Source organism: Perca fluviatilis, chromosome 18 (assembly GCF_010015445.1).
Source record: "Perca fluviatilis chromosome 18, GENO_Pfluv_1.0, whole genome shotgun sequence".
NCBI classification, from domain to species: domain Eukaryota; kingdom Metazoa; phylum Chordata; class Actinopteri; order Perciformes; family Percidae; genus Perca; species Perca fluviatilis.
In genome coordinates, this window is record NC_053129.1 from 748,610 (window position 1) to 765,049 (window position 16,440).

General features: G+C 42.4%; 1 protein-coding gene across 1 annotated transcript in view; it reads right to left on the reverse strand.

Annotated features, from left to right (window-relative positions):
• Positions 1-13,296, reverse strand: part of LOC120547161 (gastrula zinc finger protein XlCGF8.2DB-like) — a 94,042-nt gene extending 80,746 nt beyond the window's left edge. The window contains exon 1 of the mRNA XM_039782630.1: positions 12,878-13,296. Coding sequence (XP_039638564.1) covers positions 12,878-13,169 — 292 coding nt within the window. The 5' untranslated portion in view covers positions 13,170-13,296. The remainder of the gene's footprint in view (positions 1-12,877) is intronic.
• Between the last annotated feature and the right edge of the window lie 3,144 nt (positions 13,297-16,440).

Sequence of the window (16,440 nt, forward strand, 5' to 3'; positions counted from 1 at the left end):
CCCCTCACTCGCGAACAAAACCCCAAGGTACTTGAACTCCTTCACTTGGGGTAAGGACTTATTCCCTACCTGGAGAAGGCATTCCATCGGTTTCCTGCTGAGAACCATGGCCTCCTTTAGAGGTGCTGATCCTCATCCCAACCGCTTCACACTCGGCTGCGAACCGATCCAGTGAGTGCTGAAGGTCGCAGGCCGATGATGCCATCAGGACCACATCATCTGCAAAAGCAGCGATGAGATCCCCAGCCCACCGAACTGCAACCCCTCCCCACCCCGACTACGCCTCGATATCCTGTCCATAAATATTACAAACAGGATTGGTGACAAAGCGCGCCCTGGCGGAGGCCAACCCTCACCTGAAACGAGACCGACTTACTGCGCGAACCCGGACACAGCTCTCACTTTGGTCGTACAGAGATTGGATGGCCCTGAGTAGAGACCCCCTCACCCCATACTCCCGCAGCACCTCCCACAGTATCTCCGGGGGGACCCGGTCATACGCCTTCCAAATCCACAAAACACATGTAGACCGGTTGGGCATACTCCCAGGCCCCGTCCAGGATCCTTGCGAGAGTGAAGAGCTGGTCCGTTGTTCCACGACCAGGACGGAATCCGCATTGTTCCTCCTCAACCTGAGGTTCGACTATCGGCCGAACCCTCCTTTCCAGCACCTTGGAGTAGACTTTACCAGGGAGGCTGAGAAGTGTGATACCCTTGTAATTGGCACACACCCTCTGGTCCCCCTTTTTAAAAAGGGGAACCACCACCCCAGTCTGCCACTCCTTTGGCACTGTTCCAGACTTCCACGCAATGTTGAAGAGACGTGTCAACCAGGACAGCCCCTCCACACCCAGAGCCTTGAGCATTTCTGGACGGATCTCATCAATCCCCGGGGCTTTGCCACTGTGGAGTTGTTTGACTACATCAGTGACTTCCGCCCGGGAAATCGACGCCAATCCCCCGTCATCCTCCAGCTCTGCCTCTAACATAGAGGGCGTATTAGTTGGATTCAGGAGTTCCTCAAAATGCTCCTTCCACCGCCCTATTACCTCCTCAGTTGAGGTCAACAGTGTCCCATCCTTACTGTACACAGCTTGGATGGTTCCCCGCTTCCCCCTCCTGAGGTGGTTTTCCAGTTTTAACAGTTTTCCAGAAGCACTTTGGTGCCGACCGAAAGTCCTTCTCCATGTCTTCTCCAAACTTCTCCCACACCCGCTGCTTTGCCTCTTTCACGGCAGAGGCTGCAGCCCTTCGGGCCCTTCGGTACCCTGCAACTGCCTCCGGAGTCCTCTGGGATAACATATCCCGGAAAGACTCCTTCTTCAGTCGGACGGCTTCCCTGACCACCGGTGTCCACCACGGTGGTGGGTTACCGCCCTTGAGGCACCTAAGACCCTAAGACCACAGCTCCTCCGCACGGGCTTCAGCAATGGAAACTTTGAACATTGTCCACTCTGGTTCAATGCCCCCAGCCTCCACAGGGATGCACGCAAAGCTCCGCCGGAGGTGCGAGTTGAAAGTCCGTTGGACAGGGGCCTCCTCTCAGACGTTCCCAATTTACCCGCACACACGTTTGGGCTTACCAGGTCTGTCCAGAGTCTTCCCCACCCCTGACCCAACTCACCACCAGATGGTGATCGGTTGACAGCTCTGCCCTTCCTCTTCACCCCGAGTGTTCAAAACATACGGCCTCAGATCAGATGAAACGATTATAAAATCGATCATTGACCTTCGGCCTAGGGTGCTCTGGTACCAGGTACACTTATGAGCATCCTTATGTTCGAACATGGTGTTCGTATAGACAATCCATGACTAGCACAGAAGTCCAACAACAAACAACCACTCTGGTTTAGATCAGGGAGGCCGTTCCTCCCAATCACGCCTCTCCAGGTGTCTCCATCATTGCCCACGTTGCGTTGAAGTCCCCCAGCAGAACAATGGAGTCCCCCACTGGCCCCATGCAGGACTCCACTGCAAGGTCTCCAAGAAGGCCGGAATACTCCGAACTCCTGTTTGGTGCATATGCACAAACAACAGTCAGAGTTTTTCCCCCACAACCCCCGCAGGCGTAGGGAGGCGAACCCTCTCGTCCACCAGGGTAAACTCCAACGTAGCGGCGCCAGCCGGGGGCTTGTTAGTATCCCCACACCAGCCCGCCGCGCACACCCTGGGCAACTCCGGAGAAGAAAAGAGTCCAACCCTATCCAGGAGTACAGTTCCAGAAACCGAGACTGTGCGTGAGGTAAGCCCCACCAGATCCAACCGGTAGCGCTCCACCTCCCGCACCAATTCCGGCTCCTTCCCTCACAGAGAGGTGACGTTCCACGTCCCCAGAGCCAGCGTCTGCTGCCCGGGTCTGGTCCGTCGAGGCCCCTGACCTTCACTGCCACCCATGTGGCAGCGCACCTGACCCCAGCGGTTCCTCCCACAGGTGGTGGGCCCATGGGCTGGAGAGATGGGAGCCACGTAGCTTGTTTTCGGGCTGTGCCCGGCCGGGCTCCGTGGCAAACCCGCCACGCTGCGGCCGACGAGCCCGCCCGTCTGGGCCTGGCTCCAGACGGGGGCCCCGGGCTTCCTCCGGGCAGGGTCACTCCATTTCTACCTTTTTTTCCATTGGGGTTTTTGAACCATTCTTTGTCTGGCCCCTCACCTGAGACCACTTTGCCTTGGGAGACCCTACCAGGAGCACAAAGCTCCAGACAACACAGCCCTCAGGTTCACAGAGACACACAAACCTCTCCACCACGATAAGGTGATGGTTCACGATGTTCACTCCATATAGATGTCCATGGTTTTAAAAGTAAATGTTAAAACAAGTACATAGGAGGCGGGCCTCCCTTGGGGGGCTCCAAACCGTTTCAGGGGAGGCTCAGTGAATGGAACTGAAACAATATTACATCACTTATTGCATTAGTTATCAAAAGGAGATCACATAGAATAGCCTACATGTGTAAGAGTTCAGAGATACAGTAGTTTTTGGGAACTCTTTTTTTCCCCCCATCAGAGTCAGAAACTGATAAATGCCTTATGACAGACCTTTTTTAAAACTATTTGGTGTAGTCAGAAGTTATGTCAAACAGCAATATTAGGCTATTAAATGTTGAGTGTCTATGGGAGGGGTCTGAGGGGAGGCCGCAATTTGAAAACCCCTGATATAAGGCCTTCGGGTGTCCATGTACTTTTGACCATGTAGCAGTTATACTAATGAGATTATAATAAAAGAAAATGTCTGTTTTAACATTAATGTTTTGTTTTCAGTTAAAATGGTGTGGGCTGCAGAAGATCATGGCCAGGTGGAAGCAGTTGTCGGACCATATAAACTTTATGATTCGTCTATCCGTACTCTGCATGGGACTGACCGGGGATTTCCACTGGATGCGTAACAGCTGCGGACCGGCTCCGCTGCGTGTCTGCTGCGTGCTCCGCCGTCCGTCAATACCCACCGGGTCCGGATTTGTTGTCTGTGTATCTGCTGCGGAGGGCTGCAGACTGACGGAACTGGGACGGAGTCGGGACGCAGACGTTCCGCAGTCAGTGGAAATACACACACTGACTTTAATGGAAACCTAATGACTCCGTCAACGTTCCGGAGATGTTCCGTATCCAGTGGAAATTGCCGGTAAGTGGCTGGCTGATGAAGTAAAGAGACTAAGCTACACTGTTGAAAATGTATTAAAAGAGATAATGTATTATTGTTACATTTACTATTGTTTAATAACTTTTTGCAATGCAGGTTATTGATGCGTACTTGCACATCCTGATTGAAAAACAGCAGGCAAGTGGAAATCATATTTATATAGCTTTTCTTGGATGTTTTTTTTTTTTTTTAACAGAAACCTGTTCACCAGCTTAGTGCTGTTGTTGCAACTGCGTTGTTTTTTTCTGGACAATTACAGAGACTCAAAAAGGTAATTTATTTGTCACAGATATTATCTATCAGTATTGATTATCACAAAAAATAATAAACAATAACTTAGTATTAAACCCATTCCTCAGATGAAGTTTCCAGTGGAAGACATGTGGATGTGCCCTGTAAATGTTGGAGCTCACTGGATTTTGGTGGTTCGGTTACCTTTCTGTCTCTCATTTTACAGTGCAATATTATTTACAAGAAATCTCTTTTGTATATATCATGTATACAGATTTTTCAGTTGACCTCTGAAGCATCAGCACTCATAGTAACTTTGGATAAAATGCTCTGTTAAATATAAATGTTGTAATGTGATGAGAAAATAACATGAATGCAATTAAACATTTTTAGATTGTTCGCATCTCAGAAAAGGTACTTGTGGTGATTGAGCCACTGGCAAACGAAGGTGCCTGTGAGCGTAAACTACTACGAAACTGGAGGTAAACGTGCTTGTGATACAGTTTCAACATCAAAATCATTCAGAGTGGTCAGGTTTTATGTTGACCGTTGCAATTTTACAGAACAAAGTTTGCGTTCTGCTACGGCAGTGGACAAAAAGGAGGAGGAGGAGGAGGAAGACATTCCAGATTTGCATGACGCTCTGTCAATTTGTGTGTTCTTTTTGTTTTTTTGAACTATAATTAGGAATTTCTTGAGGATTACAGAGTGTGGCGACCAGGGAGCAAAATGGACAGTACAAACAATGAAGCACAACAAGCAGCAAGATTCCAGCAGCTGTGGCATGTTAGTGTTGATGGTAAACATTTTTGTACTAATGTTATAGGAATTTATAAGTAACTGAAATTACTATTGCCAGCTAAAATGCGATTTTGTAGTTTGCAGAAGAGTATCTGAAGAGGGGAGACATCAGTATTGTCCAGTCATCTCCACAAGCTGTTCAGAAGGCACGATTTGAGGTGGCTTGTGCATTGCTTCAGTGTAAAGGTCAGTGGCATCAAAATATTTTCTTAGTCAAAATTCATTAATAATTTCAAATAAGGTTTGCTTTTTGGGCTGGACCGCAAGTTTATCACTGTTTTAAAGTTTTTCTGATTGCATAGGCACAATTTTTGTAACTATTGCCAATTTTTCCTAAACTCTACACACTAACCACAAACCTTTCACCAAATACACAAAACATTATATATCTCTTGCAAGAGCAAACAATTCTTGCAAAACTCTTTTTGCATCAATACAGTACACACAAATGTCTTTGAGTAAGCACACGAAGCAGCAACTACGCACTAAACCAAATGTTTACCTGCTGCCTATTTACGTACATTCAGTGCTCAAGCTCTGGGCTGGTATTTATCAAGCTTCTCAAAGTGCCATTTTAGTCTTAAGTGCTGAGAATTCATGAAATTTACTCCTACTTTCAAACTTAAGAATAAAAGCGAGTTATCAAATTTCCTAAAGCTAAGAATCACTCTTATGCTCCCAGTTATTTAGGACAGCTCCAGAGGTCTCTCAGGTGGTTAGGAGTTGCCAGTAGGGGCTTAGAATAGAATAGAATACACTTTATTGTCCCCGAGAGAAAGTTTTTAACAATATGTAACATAAAAACATTCTCAAATAAAAAAAAATATAATATACAATACAGTAGAATAAAATCAACATAAAGTGAGATCAGCAGAGCGTCCTAAGAAACAAGGACACACATGACAGCACAACATCCTGAGAATTAACGGTAGGCTAATAATTAAAGTGCAAAGTGCAAAAAGAGCTGGTGTATTTACTGCACCCTACTCTGCTGGGCTAAGATTTACTACTGGAGTTCAGCAGCTTGACGGCTTGTAATGGCACTGTGGAGTATTTCGAGAGAGAGAGAGAGAGAATGTTTCTGAATTATTTGACGACGCGCACTAAATTAGACGGGGTCGGACAGCGCAGGGGCACAGGCATAATATTTGTCAGCGAGTTGGTGAGGGATGTCATCTCACCACTGACTTTATGCAGTGATTTGTTTTCAGTTAAATTCAAGGTTTGCCACAGGACAAACGCAGCAATGCTGAGGATTTTGGCACGTTATAACCATCAATAAGGCGAATGGTCATGGAAACAATTATGGCACTTATGCTACAGCTCCACACATTGTCACGCATTTCATCGACTTCCCAACAACACCCCCCGTAATCCAACAGAAGCAAACACAGTTCATGCAAATAGCCGGCTTCACAGGAGCAGTAGGTGCAATTGATGGCGCTCATAAAGATAAACTTTTTAATCTTTCATTTATTAATGTGTAGGCCTATATCATAATGTATTCTCTTGAAAAGTATTTATTGTTAAATGTTTTGAATATAAACTCCTCTTTGGAGTTTCACCATTCAATGTGAATTTATCTGAGAATAATCTATTATGAGGCAATCTATTCAGCGATTGGTCCTTCCATCCAAAATCCTGTTTGCGGCACAGCAAAGTGTCGTAAATCAGCACTAAGTAAGACTGACGCTTAAGATTTAGTCCTACACTTCACTCAAAGTAGGACTGAGATGCTTGATAACTAACTTTTAAGCTCAGCTTTGACTCTTAAGTCAATTGTTAGCAGTGTAATTCTGAGAAGCTTGATAAATACGGGCCCTGAACTAAAAAAGTGTTTTCACGTGTCAATGCAGAATGCCAATAGGCAAAATAGTGTTTATAATAGTGTTTAGTGTTTACAGTTTTTATAGAAGTGTTTTAGTGTGTATTTAACATAACAAATTGGGAGGTATTTAACACACATTTCTACATTAATGTATACAGTACTATATATGTGTATGAATACTTGTGAAATGTATTTGCTTTACTACTCACAAATGAAACATTTGTAATGTAACCAGGATTTCTTTTTTTCATAGAATAAGTGGAGTTGCTACAGTTTAAAACCTTATGATACACCTTTGTTCCTAGGGAATGTAGAGGAATGCTGCGTGGTGTGCTCCTTCATCCAAACTGATGCAGATGAAAGCATGATTGAAAAGGTAAAGTATAAATAAAATGCGCTTTGTATTATTAATGTGCATATTAGCATTTATTATCCAATTGTAGAGATTTATGTTCCTAATGCTGTTTTGTGTTTTTTGTTTTTTTTTGTAGGTGCAGTGTGATTCATGCAACAGGTGCAGTATGATGGTGGCCACAATGTTTACGTTTATATAAATAACACATTGTACTGTATTTGTGGTAATAATACATGTTTTAATAGAATATCAAAATATGCTCCTTATCTCCTGACAGTGCACATGGAGTGAGTAGTGGTGCAATATATAATGATTCTGTTGGGGGAGCATTATTTCATAGGGTATATCTATCAGAATACGCTACCACTGAAATATTCAATAAAGATATAATGGAGTATCAAAATATTGTCAAATAAACACAAGATGTCAATACTGTTAGAGTTATACCTCTATGGGATTCCGCCTGCCTGCACAATTGGAAATGGGAACACATAAGGAAGCACATTTCGATAGGGCAGCGCGACTCGATAGACTCTACTATCGATTTGCGCTACGGTAGCATTTTTCGACAAGGTAGTATAGATCGTTTTTTTAATATATACAAATAAATTGTCTTTACAGGCCGACAGCGCATAGGACGGGTTTTTATCGCTTGCACGATTTCACTATGGTTATAATAATTATATTAATAATAATAAATAAATATTAAGCATTTGGTCAGTCGGCAACGGCCGGCCTGGTCCTGAGATGGGCCGACCGAACCATCCAGAGGTTACTCAAATTGGGAAGTTCAGTCAAAATGAAGCACATCACCTTCAAACAGGATCTCTGTTTGCAGGGTTCAGGCTGTACCGGACCCACCCTGTGATCATGCTGCTCTGGGGGACCGGCTGCAGCCGCGAGAAGCCGCTGCTGACGGGCGCAGAGCTTCGCCGGAGCTCCGACTGCTGTCTGTCCGCGCGGCCGTCTGACGGCATCAGTATTACATTGAATGGAATTCAATTTGTAATGGCAATAAAATAATATATAAATAACAAATAAAAATAAAATAAAAATATAGCCTTAATGCAGTATAAAGATATTTCTCAAAACACAAACACAGGCCTGTTTGAACATCAACAGTAACTTTACCTGAAAACAGCGTGTTGTTCCTTTTTTTAGAAAGTTTGCTTTATGTGTTATTGTGCATAAATATGAACACTACCGTGGCTGTCAACGGGCTTATCTGCTAACGTTAGCTACCGCCGGTTACCTCAGAACGATCCAGCAAATGGACGGTACCCTAGAGTGCCGTTACCTCAAACAGATGATTTAACGTCACCGCTCATTTTACACACAGTTTAGCAACAAAACTAAATGCTAAGGGAAGATTACTATGTTTTAATGTTGGTTTTGAGCGGTATGCACCCCCACTAACCTAGAAAGTGTTTAAAACAGTAATGTTAATACAGCGTGTCGGAGGAATACAGTGTCTTTTTTTTTTTAATACAGCGTCTCCTACAGCGGCCAGCGGGGCATCAGAGGCAGAGGGACCACAGCGTTCGCTAACGTTAGCTTCTTGTCTCATCTGGGGTCTGATAAACAGTAAATTCATCAAAGTCACTGTGCCCAACGCTATTTTCCAATAAACTGTAGCGGTCATATTTCACGGGACCCGCGTGACTGCAGTTTTCAGCCTCAGAGGGGAGAGAGAGCGCGGTTGAGATCAGTAGAGCAGACGGCTCTGCAGAGCCATGTATAATTACGACTTTATGACTTTTCATAAACACCTGATTGAGCGGCAGTGCGCCGCTGCTACATGCATATAGCGGAAACTCTGCATGTGCACGTGTGGTGCTGATGTTGCGCGATTTAAATCATGCGGTGCCCGAGTGAATTTGACCGGCATAAAATCGGCATATGTCAGACTGACCGGCAGGTCGCCAGTCATAGCCGATGACGTGGAAATCGGTCAATTCCGGTCACCGGCCGGTCAATCGGTGCATCTCTAGTTTTTACCATAAACTGGTGCCTAAAAAAGTATCAGAATGCAGGAATTTAAGTCTTTTACCCTCAAAACTTTGTGTTCCCCCAAAGGCCAATTCTGAGCAAGGAAAAACCCTGAACTATAATCACAGCCATAAAAACATATTTAAATTGCAGAATTAGAGAGTTAAAACGGATGAAAAGATGGAGAACCAGACAGACAATATGTACAGTGTCAACAGAGAGAAACACGGAGAATCGAACAGACAGACAGTGACAACAAAGATCATACTGTAGAGAATGACAGTAACAGCATACAAATGGCATAAACAGACAGCATTTAAAAAGTAGTAAGCATTGTTTGCCAGTTACTTACATTAAATGTTTAAAAATCTGTTACATAAGGTACTGCTTATATTATTTCACCATCTGTACACACATGTAATTAGTGAATGCACGTGTCCGTGGGTGGGGCTGCATGGGCGTGGTGATGTGGGCTGGTGTGGCTACAGTGCCGGGGCTGAAATTTTGTCCCAGTTCGCCCCTGTCTGGTATTGATTAATAAAATCCAAAAATGGATCTTTTAATATCGGCCTTTTCAGCATGGATGTATAAGTGAAAAGTATTTTAAACTAACTTTTTGGGGGTTGGTTCTTAATGATGACAATGACAATGTTTACATGCACACCAATATTCCACTATTATTCCGAATATGACAATATTCTGAATTTGATACAGGTCATGTAAACAGCATATACAGCGTTGGATATTCACAATAAGGTATTTTTCCGAATAAACCTTTTTTCTGATTAAGACGTGTGATATTCTGGTATTATTCAGGTTTTAGAGGCATTCTCTGGACATGGTTTTTACTAGTGATGGCAAACTGAAGCTTTCTGAACCAGAGAAGCTTTCAATCCAATTGTATCGAGGGAAAAAAAAAAGGTTCAGTACTCGAAGCTTCAGAACTCTAGGAGGACATCTGGTGGTGAAAGTTAAGGCTAGCATTGTGTCACAGACTGTTTCACAGTTATTACCCATGAATGTCTTTGAGTTGAAGATGAATACAATTTGAGTATGAATTCATGGATAAATAAATAATGACAAATAACTGAGCCTATGTGGGATCTTGCATAAATAAAAATGTAATTGCCTTCTCCACAAAAACAAAAGAATAATAAAGTTAGGATTTTGGTTGTGAATTGTATTGTGTTTGTAAACAAATACATCAATTTGGGAGGGAAATGAATGAAGAACACATTGCACACACATTTCTGTGATTATATTGAGTACGTAGCCTAGAGCAACATTGTCTCCTCAGCCAAATAGAGAGCCGAAGTCACGCCCTTCTACTTCCGGCCAATGGGACCTATCTTTCGAAAAAAATATGAACGAGGGTTAACGGAGAGATAATTATAATTTTTTGATCTCATTTGAATTGAGCCATGGATTACAAATATGAAGTTCGTCATTTAAAAGATAATTTTTCAACCGAAGAAAGTCTCAGTTTATTGTTAAACTGTTGAAGTATAAGACTGTGAAAATACGTAATTAGAAAGACTACACACTTCATGGATGACGTCTCGCTGAAGCTACGATGTCTTTTTGTGTCGTACCGGGGATGTAACGTTACTCTAATGAGCAGAGGATCTCGCTTGTTCTTTTGCTTCTCTGCTGAAAACACTTCACTGGATAAAACACAGCAGTTAAGATAACGTGACGTGTTGTTTAACAGAGCTAAGCTAGCTAGCTAGCGAGCATCAAGCTAGGTGAGGTAGATTGTGTGAGACGGGAGATGTAGTCCACTGAGCGGTTTCACACAAAACTAAGTGGTACTATGACAAACCTACGGCTAACTGAGACTTTCTTCGGTTGAAAAATTATCTTTTTAACTGGACGAACATCATATTTGTAATCCATGGCTCAATTAAAATGGGATCAAAAAATCATTTGCTTCACCCCGTTCATATTATTTCTGAGTTAAGGTCCCATGAGGTCCACCGGAAGGTGCGGGACTTCGGCTCTCTATAGGTGAGATAGGCAGTGCAGAAGGCTCTCTTATAAACTCTCTACTTGCTATGAACTTTCTACTGGCTATACGCTTTCTAATCGTGCAGCTTTTGAATTCAACTTCGAAGCAGTCACGTGGGTGTGTGTGAAACAAAGCTTCGGACGTCACTGGTCACGTGATTATCCCAAAACGAATCAAGCTCCGATACAAAGCTTCAGTTCCAAATTGGTTCATGTTTTCGATACATGCCTCGAAGCAGGGGGTTCACGGGTAACATCACTAGTTTTTACTGCAGGCTTTTGGTGTGCGTTGCTATGGTTACTGTACACAAACCAACAGTTTGCAGGGACACGAGCGGTTGTTCTCTCTGAAGCACACATGCAGTTTCCATACAAAAGTAAACAAATCGGGACCTGGAGAATCAGAATCAAATCGATGTAAAATCATTGGCGATACCCAGCTCTACTGTATTCGTTGTTGTCAAACTGGCATTATAACACTTAAAGGTGCAATACTGTAATATATTTACTGTATTAAATTCAAAAAATTACCACAATATGTCATCAGCTATTAAGGAAAAATGCTAAGTTGAAATAAAATCTTTTCTGGCAACAATGCTAATGCCAGTATTTTTTGTAAATTTTCATTCTGTGACAGAATTTCTGTTTTTGTTTTGGCCTGTGTGTTGTTATCAATTGCCCAGTTTGACAGCCAGGCTGGGTTGCCAGATATAACGTTACCTGTAAAAACGTAAACCCAGCGCGCTACAGCTGTACCGTTAGTACAGCCATGAAAGCAGCAAACGAACGGGATCAACGGAGATAGATTCTACCTGACCTAAAAAAAAGACCATGGCATTAAATGACCAGAGACGTAACATACCCTGGGTAAATATTGGAGATGTATTTGAAAGATGGAGACAGCTTAGGGCCCAAAAGGACGCACAGTTGGCTCATTTCCTCCTGAACAGGTAAGCATTAGCTTCAGGCTAATTTTTCACGGCTATAAGGGACGGGCATTTTATGTCATTTCAACATTCTTGTACTCACAATTATACAGAGTACTCAAGTTGGTTACTCGCAAAAACTGAGACACAGTCAGTGAAGTGATCCTGACTGGTGCTGGCTAACGCCGCCATGCTAACACGCCATAACTGCTAGCATTACCGGAGGACCAGGCAAGCGGGCCACAGCGGTTTTTCAACGTGTAGCCAGTTCAGTGACCGTAGCCGAGTTTAAAGTGTGTTTAGAAATTGTTGCCGTAATTCTTCGGGGGAAGATGACGGTGAGGTAGTGGGGTTTTCAGCGGTTCCTACCCTAATTTTAAGCCGAGGAAGTGTGTCTGTAAGTCGGATATAGAGCTCCGTGTGAGTGCAGGCTTTTATGACTGTCAATATAGTAAGCATCTAACGTTAGCTACTCCGCGGTGCTGTGAAGTATTGTCTGGCTATGTGAGACAAGCGTCTAGCAACATTGTTGTGGATGCTGCAGTCTCAAGCTGGCAACCTCTGTGAACTTTGAGTCTGGGGAGGAGGGGCCAGGAGCTGGGCCGGATTAACCATATGGGCAACCAGGCAGTAAAAAAAAAGACTGCGAGCTGACAATACTTGCGTTGTTCAGCCGCGTCACCAATGGGAGATGTGATGTGAGCGGACAAGAGAGAGCGATCGGATCAGAGGAGAGCGTTTTGTGGTGAAGATAGGTAAATGTACAGTAGGCTAGCTAGAGTCTGCAGTTTGAGCACAAATGCTGCAGTTCCTCCAGACCAGCGGAGGTGTCGTGTCTTGTTTCCCGGCTGCTGAGTGGAGTGACAAGGATTAGCTCCAGAGACTTCATCACGGTTGGGTGTCAGATGGATTTTGGTGATACTATTTACAGGTTTCAAAATACAAAGTGAACAATATATTTAGTAACTGAGACTAAATAAAGACTAAATTCATGGTTGATTCTGGTCCTACACAGTCCTCTCTATCAGCTTCTGTTTCCATCTGACCAACACATTTATGTGTTTTGACATCAGTACGCCGGGTAAATCTGTTGTCACAAACACGGCAGTTAAATCTTTTCTCTCCTGTGTGGACTACGGCCATGTGTGACCGTAAACTTCCACTCTGTGTAAAAGATTTATTACAGACTGAGCAGCTGAAAGGCTTTTCTCCTGTGTGAGTAATCATGTGTCTCTTCAGGGTTCCACTTTCAGTGAAAGCTTTATCACACTCAGAGCAGCTAAATGGTTTCTCTCCTGTGTGGACTCTCATGTGTTTCTGTAAATCTCCTCTCTGTGTAAAAGATTTCATACAGACTGAGCACCTAAAAGGTTTTTCTCCTGTGTGAGTAATCATGTGTCTCTTCAGATGTGCCCTTTGGCCAAATCTTCTCCCACACTCAGAGCAGCTGAATGTTTTCTTACGTCTTGAATCATGTTTCAGAGAGTTTAAAGCTGACTGAGGTTCTCTGGTCTCCTTCCAATCGACACTGTCTTCAGCCTCAGGTTCAGAAGAGTCTCCAGTCTGGTCTTCAGTCTCTGGTTGTAAAAGTGGATGTGAGTTCCTGGGTGGTTCTGGTCCTCCACAGTCCTCTCCACCATCAGGTTCTGTTTTCATGTGTTGAGTTTGTCTTTCATGAAGCTGTGAGGACTGAGCTTTTTCTTCATCATCTTCACACTTTACAGGGACAGGAGTGAATGGGAACTTGGTGATATCAGCCTCCTCCAGCCCTTGAAGCTGCTCTCTCTCCTGACTGCTCCACAGTTCCTCCTGTTCCTCTTTAATGTGTAGGGGGGGCTCTGGCTTCTGCTGGTCCACACTGGAGCTACACTCCTGCTGCTCAGGGGGAACTGAATCTGCAGGAAACACATAAAACGCTCAGGAAACAGGAAACATGAAACAGAATCAAGTACAGACAACCGTTTAGTCAGTAATTTTAGCTAACTATTTCAACTGTATATTTTTATTACTAGAGCTGCAACGATTAATCGTTTAGTTGTCAACTCTTACAGTAATCGCAAACTATTTTGATAATCGATTAGTCGGTTTGAGGATTTTTTTAAAAGACAAAAGTCTAAATGATCCAATCCCAGCCTCTTAAATGTGAATATTTTCTACTCTCCTCTGTGACAGTAAACTGAATATCTTTGATTTGTGGACAAAACAAGACATTTGAGGACGTCATATTGGGCTTTTGGGAAACACTGATCCACATTTTTCACAATTTTCTGACATTTTATAGAACAAACATAGGAATCATAGGAATTTGATAACTAATGATGACGAACATAGGGCAAACGATTTAAATGACTTTTTTCTTAGATTTGAGTCGCCAGATGATTATACGGATGTTCTGGATAATGTAACATGTGAACCAGGTCAGAGGATAGTGGTGGACCCACAGGTGGTTAGCACTTTATTTAGAGGTGTATGCTCTAAAAAATCTATGGGTCCAGATAGGATTTCAGCCTTTTTGTTGAAAACATGTGCAATAGAGCTTTCCACAGCATTCTGCCCAATTTTTCAAAAATCTTTAGATTCACATACTATTCCATCCTTATGGAAAAAGCTATTGTTATACCAGTCCCTAAGAAACAGAACTCAGTGGAGAATCGTGATTTCAGACCTGTGGCCCTAACATCACATGTTATGAAGTGTTTTGAACGATATGTTCTAATGGGTTTAAAGGATCATGTTAAACCTTTACTCGACCCGTTTCAATTTGCTTATAGGAGAGTAGGCGTGGTACTGAGGACGCCTTAATTGCATCTCTCATTTAGTGATTAGTCATTTAGAAGACACTCAAGCATATGTACGTTTACTTTTTATTGATTTTAGTTCAGCGTTCAATACCCTGAATCCCAGATTGCTGACCACAAAGTTAAAAGAACTTAATGTAAATCCATACTGTATCAAATGGTTCTATTCCTTTCTGAACAATCGTACACAACAAGTGAGAGTCAACAACTCGTACTCTGAGGTTAAAATTACAAACACGGGAGCCCCGCAGGGATGCGTCTGTTCACCAATTTTATTTACATTATATACCAATGACTGCGTAGCAAGTCAAGAGAGTACTTTTTTTATCAAGTTTTCGGATGACACAGCAATTTTAAGCTTATTAAATAGACAAGATAATGCTTCACACTATTTCTCTGAGGTAGATAGATTTGTTGGCTGGTGCGATAATAACTCCTTAATACTGAATGGAGCCAAGACTGTAGAGATCATTTTTGATCCTAGAAGTGTAAGAGACCATAGTCCGGTAACGATATATGGTAATATCATTGCACAGGTACCTTCATATAAGTACTTGGGAGTTTATATAGAGAATGCACTATGTTGGTCTTCTCATGTCAACAATCTTTGTTCCAGGTTACAGCAGAGACTATATTTTTTACGAAGGTTAAAAGCGTTCGGAGTAAATCAGAGAATTATGTATTTGTTCTACCAGTCTACTTTTGAGAGTTTGATCAGATATGATATTACGGCATGGTATGGTAATTTGACTGTCCAATTAAAATCAAGGTTGGGACGATTGGTGCACACGGCTTTTAAAATTATAGGGGGTGTGGGGGAACGATCACCCCAAGAGCTATTTGATGCTTCAATTCTAAACCATGCCAAGAAAATTGTGAGAGACGATACGCATATCTTGAATGATAATTTTAAATTATTACCTTCGGGAAGGAGGTATAGGGTCTTGATGTGCAGGTCTAATCGACTAAAAAACTCCTTTGTTCCTACTGCAATCAAGGCGCTAAATAGAAATGAAATACTGTGAACTGCCTTCTTGTGCTTTTTTTTTTAAACTTCTCTTATTTGTTTTAACGGATGCTGTATTGTGTGAATGATCTATTATTGTGTTTTATGCATTTTGATCATGTGTTTTATGTACTTCGATCATGTTGCTTTGCAGGACTAGACTATGCACGGTGTCCAAGACAAATTTCCCAGTGATGGGACTAATAAAGTATAAAGTAAACAACTAATCGATTAATCGAGAAATAAATCTACAGATTAATCGACTATGAAAATAATCGTTAGTTGCAGCCCTATTTATTACTTTTAGCAGAGCTTGACATTAGCTTTTTGAGGAACTTGTCCTTTGGGCAAGTACATTTACATTTCACTTGTCCATGCACAAAGGTCACTTGTCCGGGTAAAAGTTTATCATTTTCTAAAAAAATTGTGTTTTGCTATTGCAGAATTCGAACAAACCGTTGAAAGCATCCAAACTCTATCAACATTAATAAAATTCAGTTGAAACAGTAGAAATAAACATGTCCCAAGAATAGATTTCCCATTCAACAAGAAAAAAGGATCTCCAGACTCCATAATACAAAGTTATACTTTGCACGCCGGTGTGCAGAAGTTAATATATTGAGAGTCTAAGTGAATATTTTAAAGTTTGTCATTTCTTTCAGATTCCTAGTCAATATTCTGAGTTACTAAGTCAATATATTGAGATTGTAAGTCAATATTTTACCTTTTCTCATTACTTTGAGATTCTTAGTTTATATTCTGAGATACTAAGTCAATATTTTGACCAGAGGTAGTGGTGACTTGAATTTGTACTATATCTAAAATAATTTTGTAGACATAACAATGGATTTTGTGTTAACTT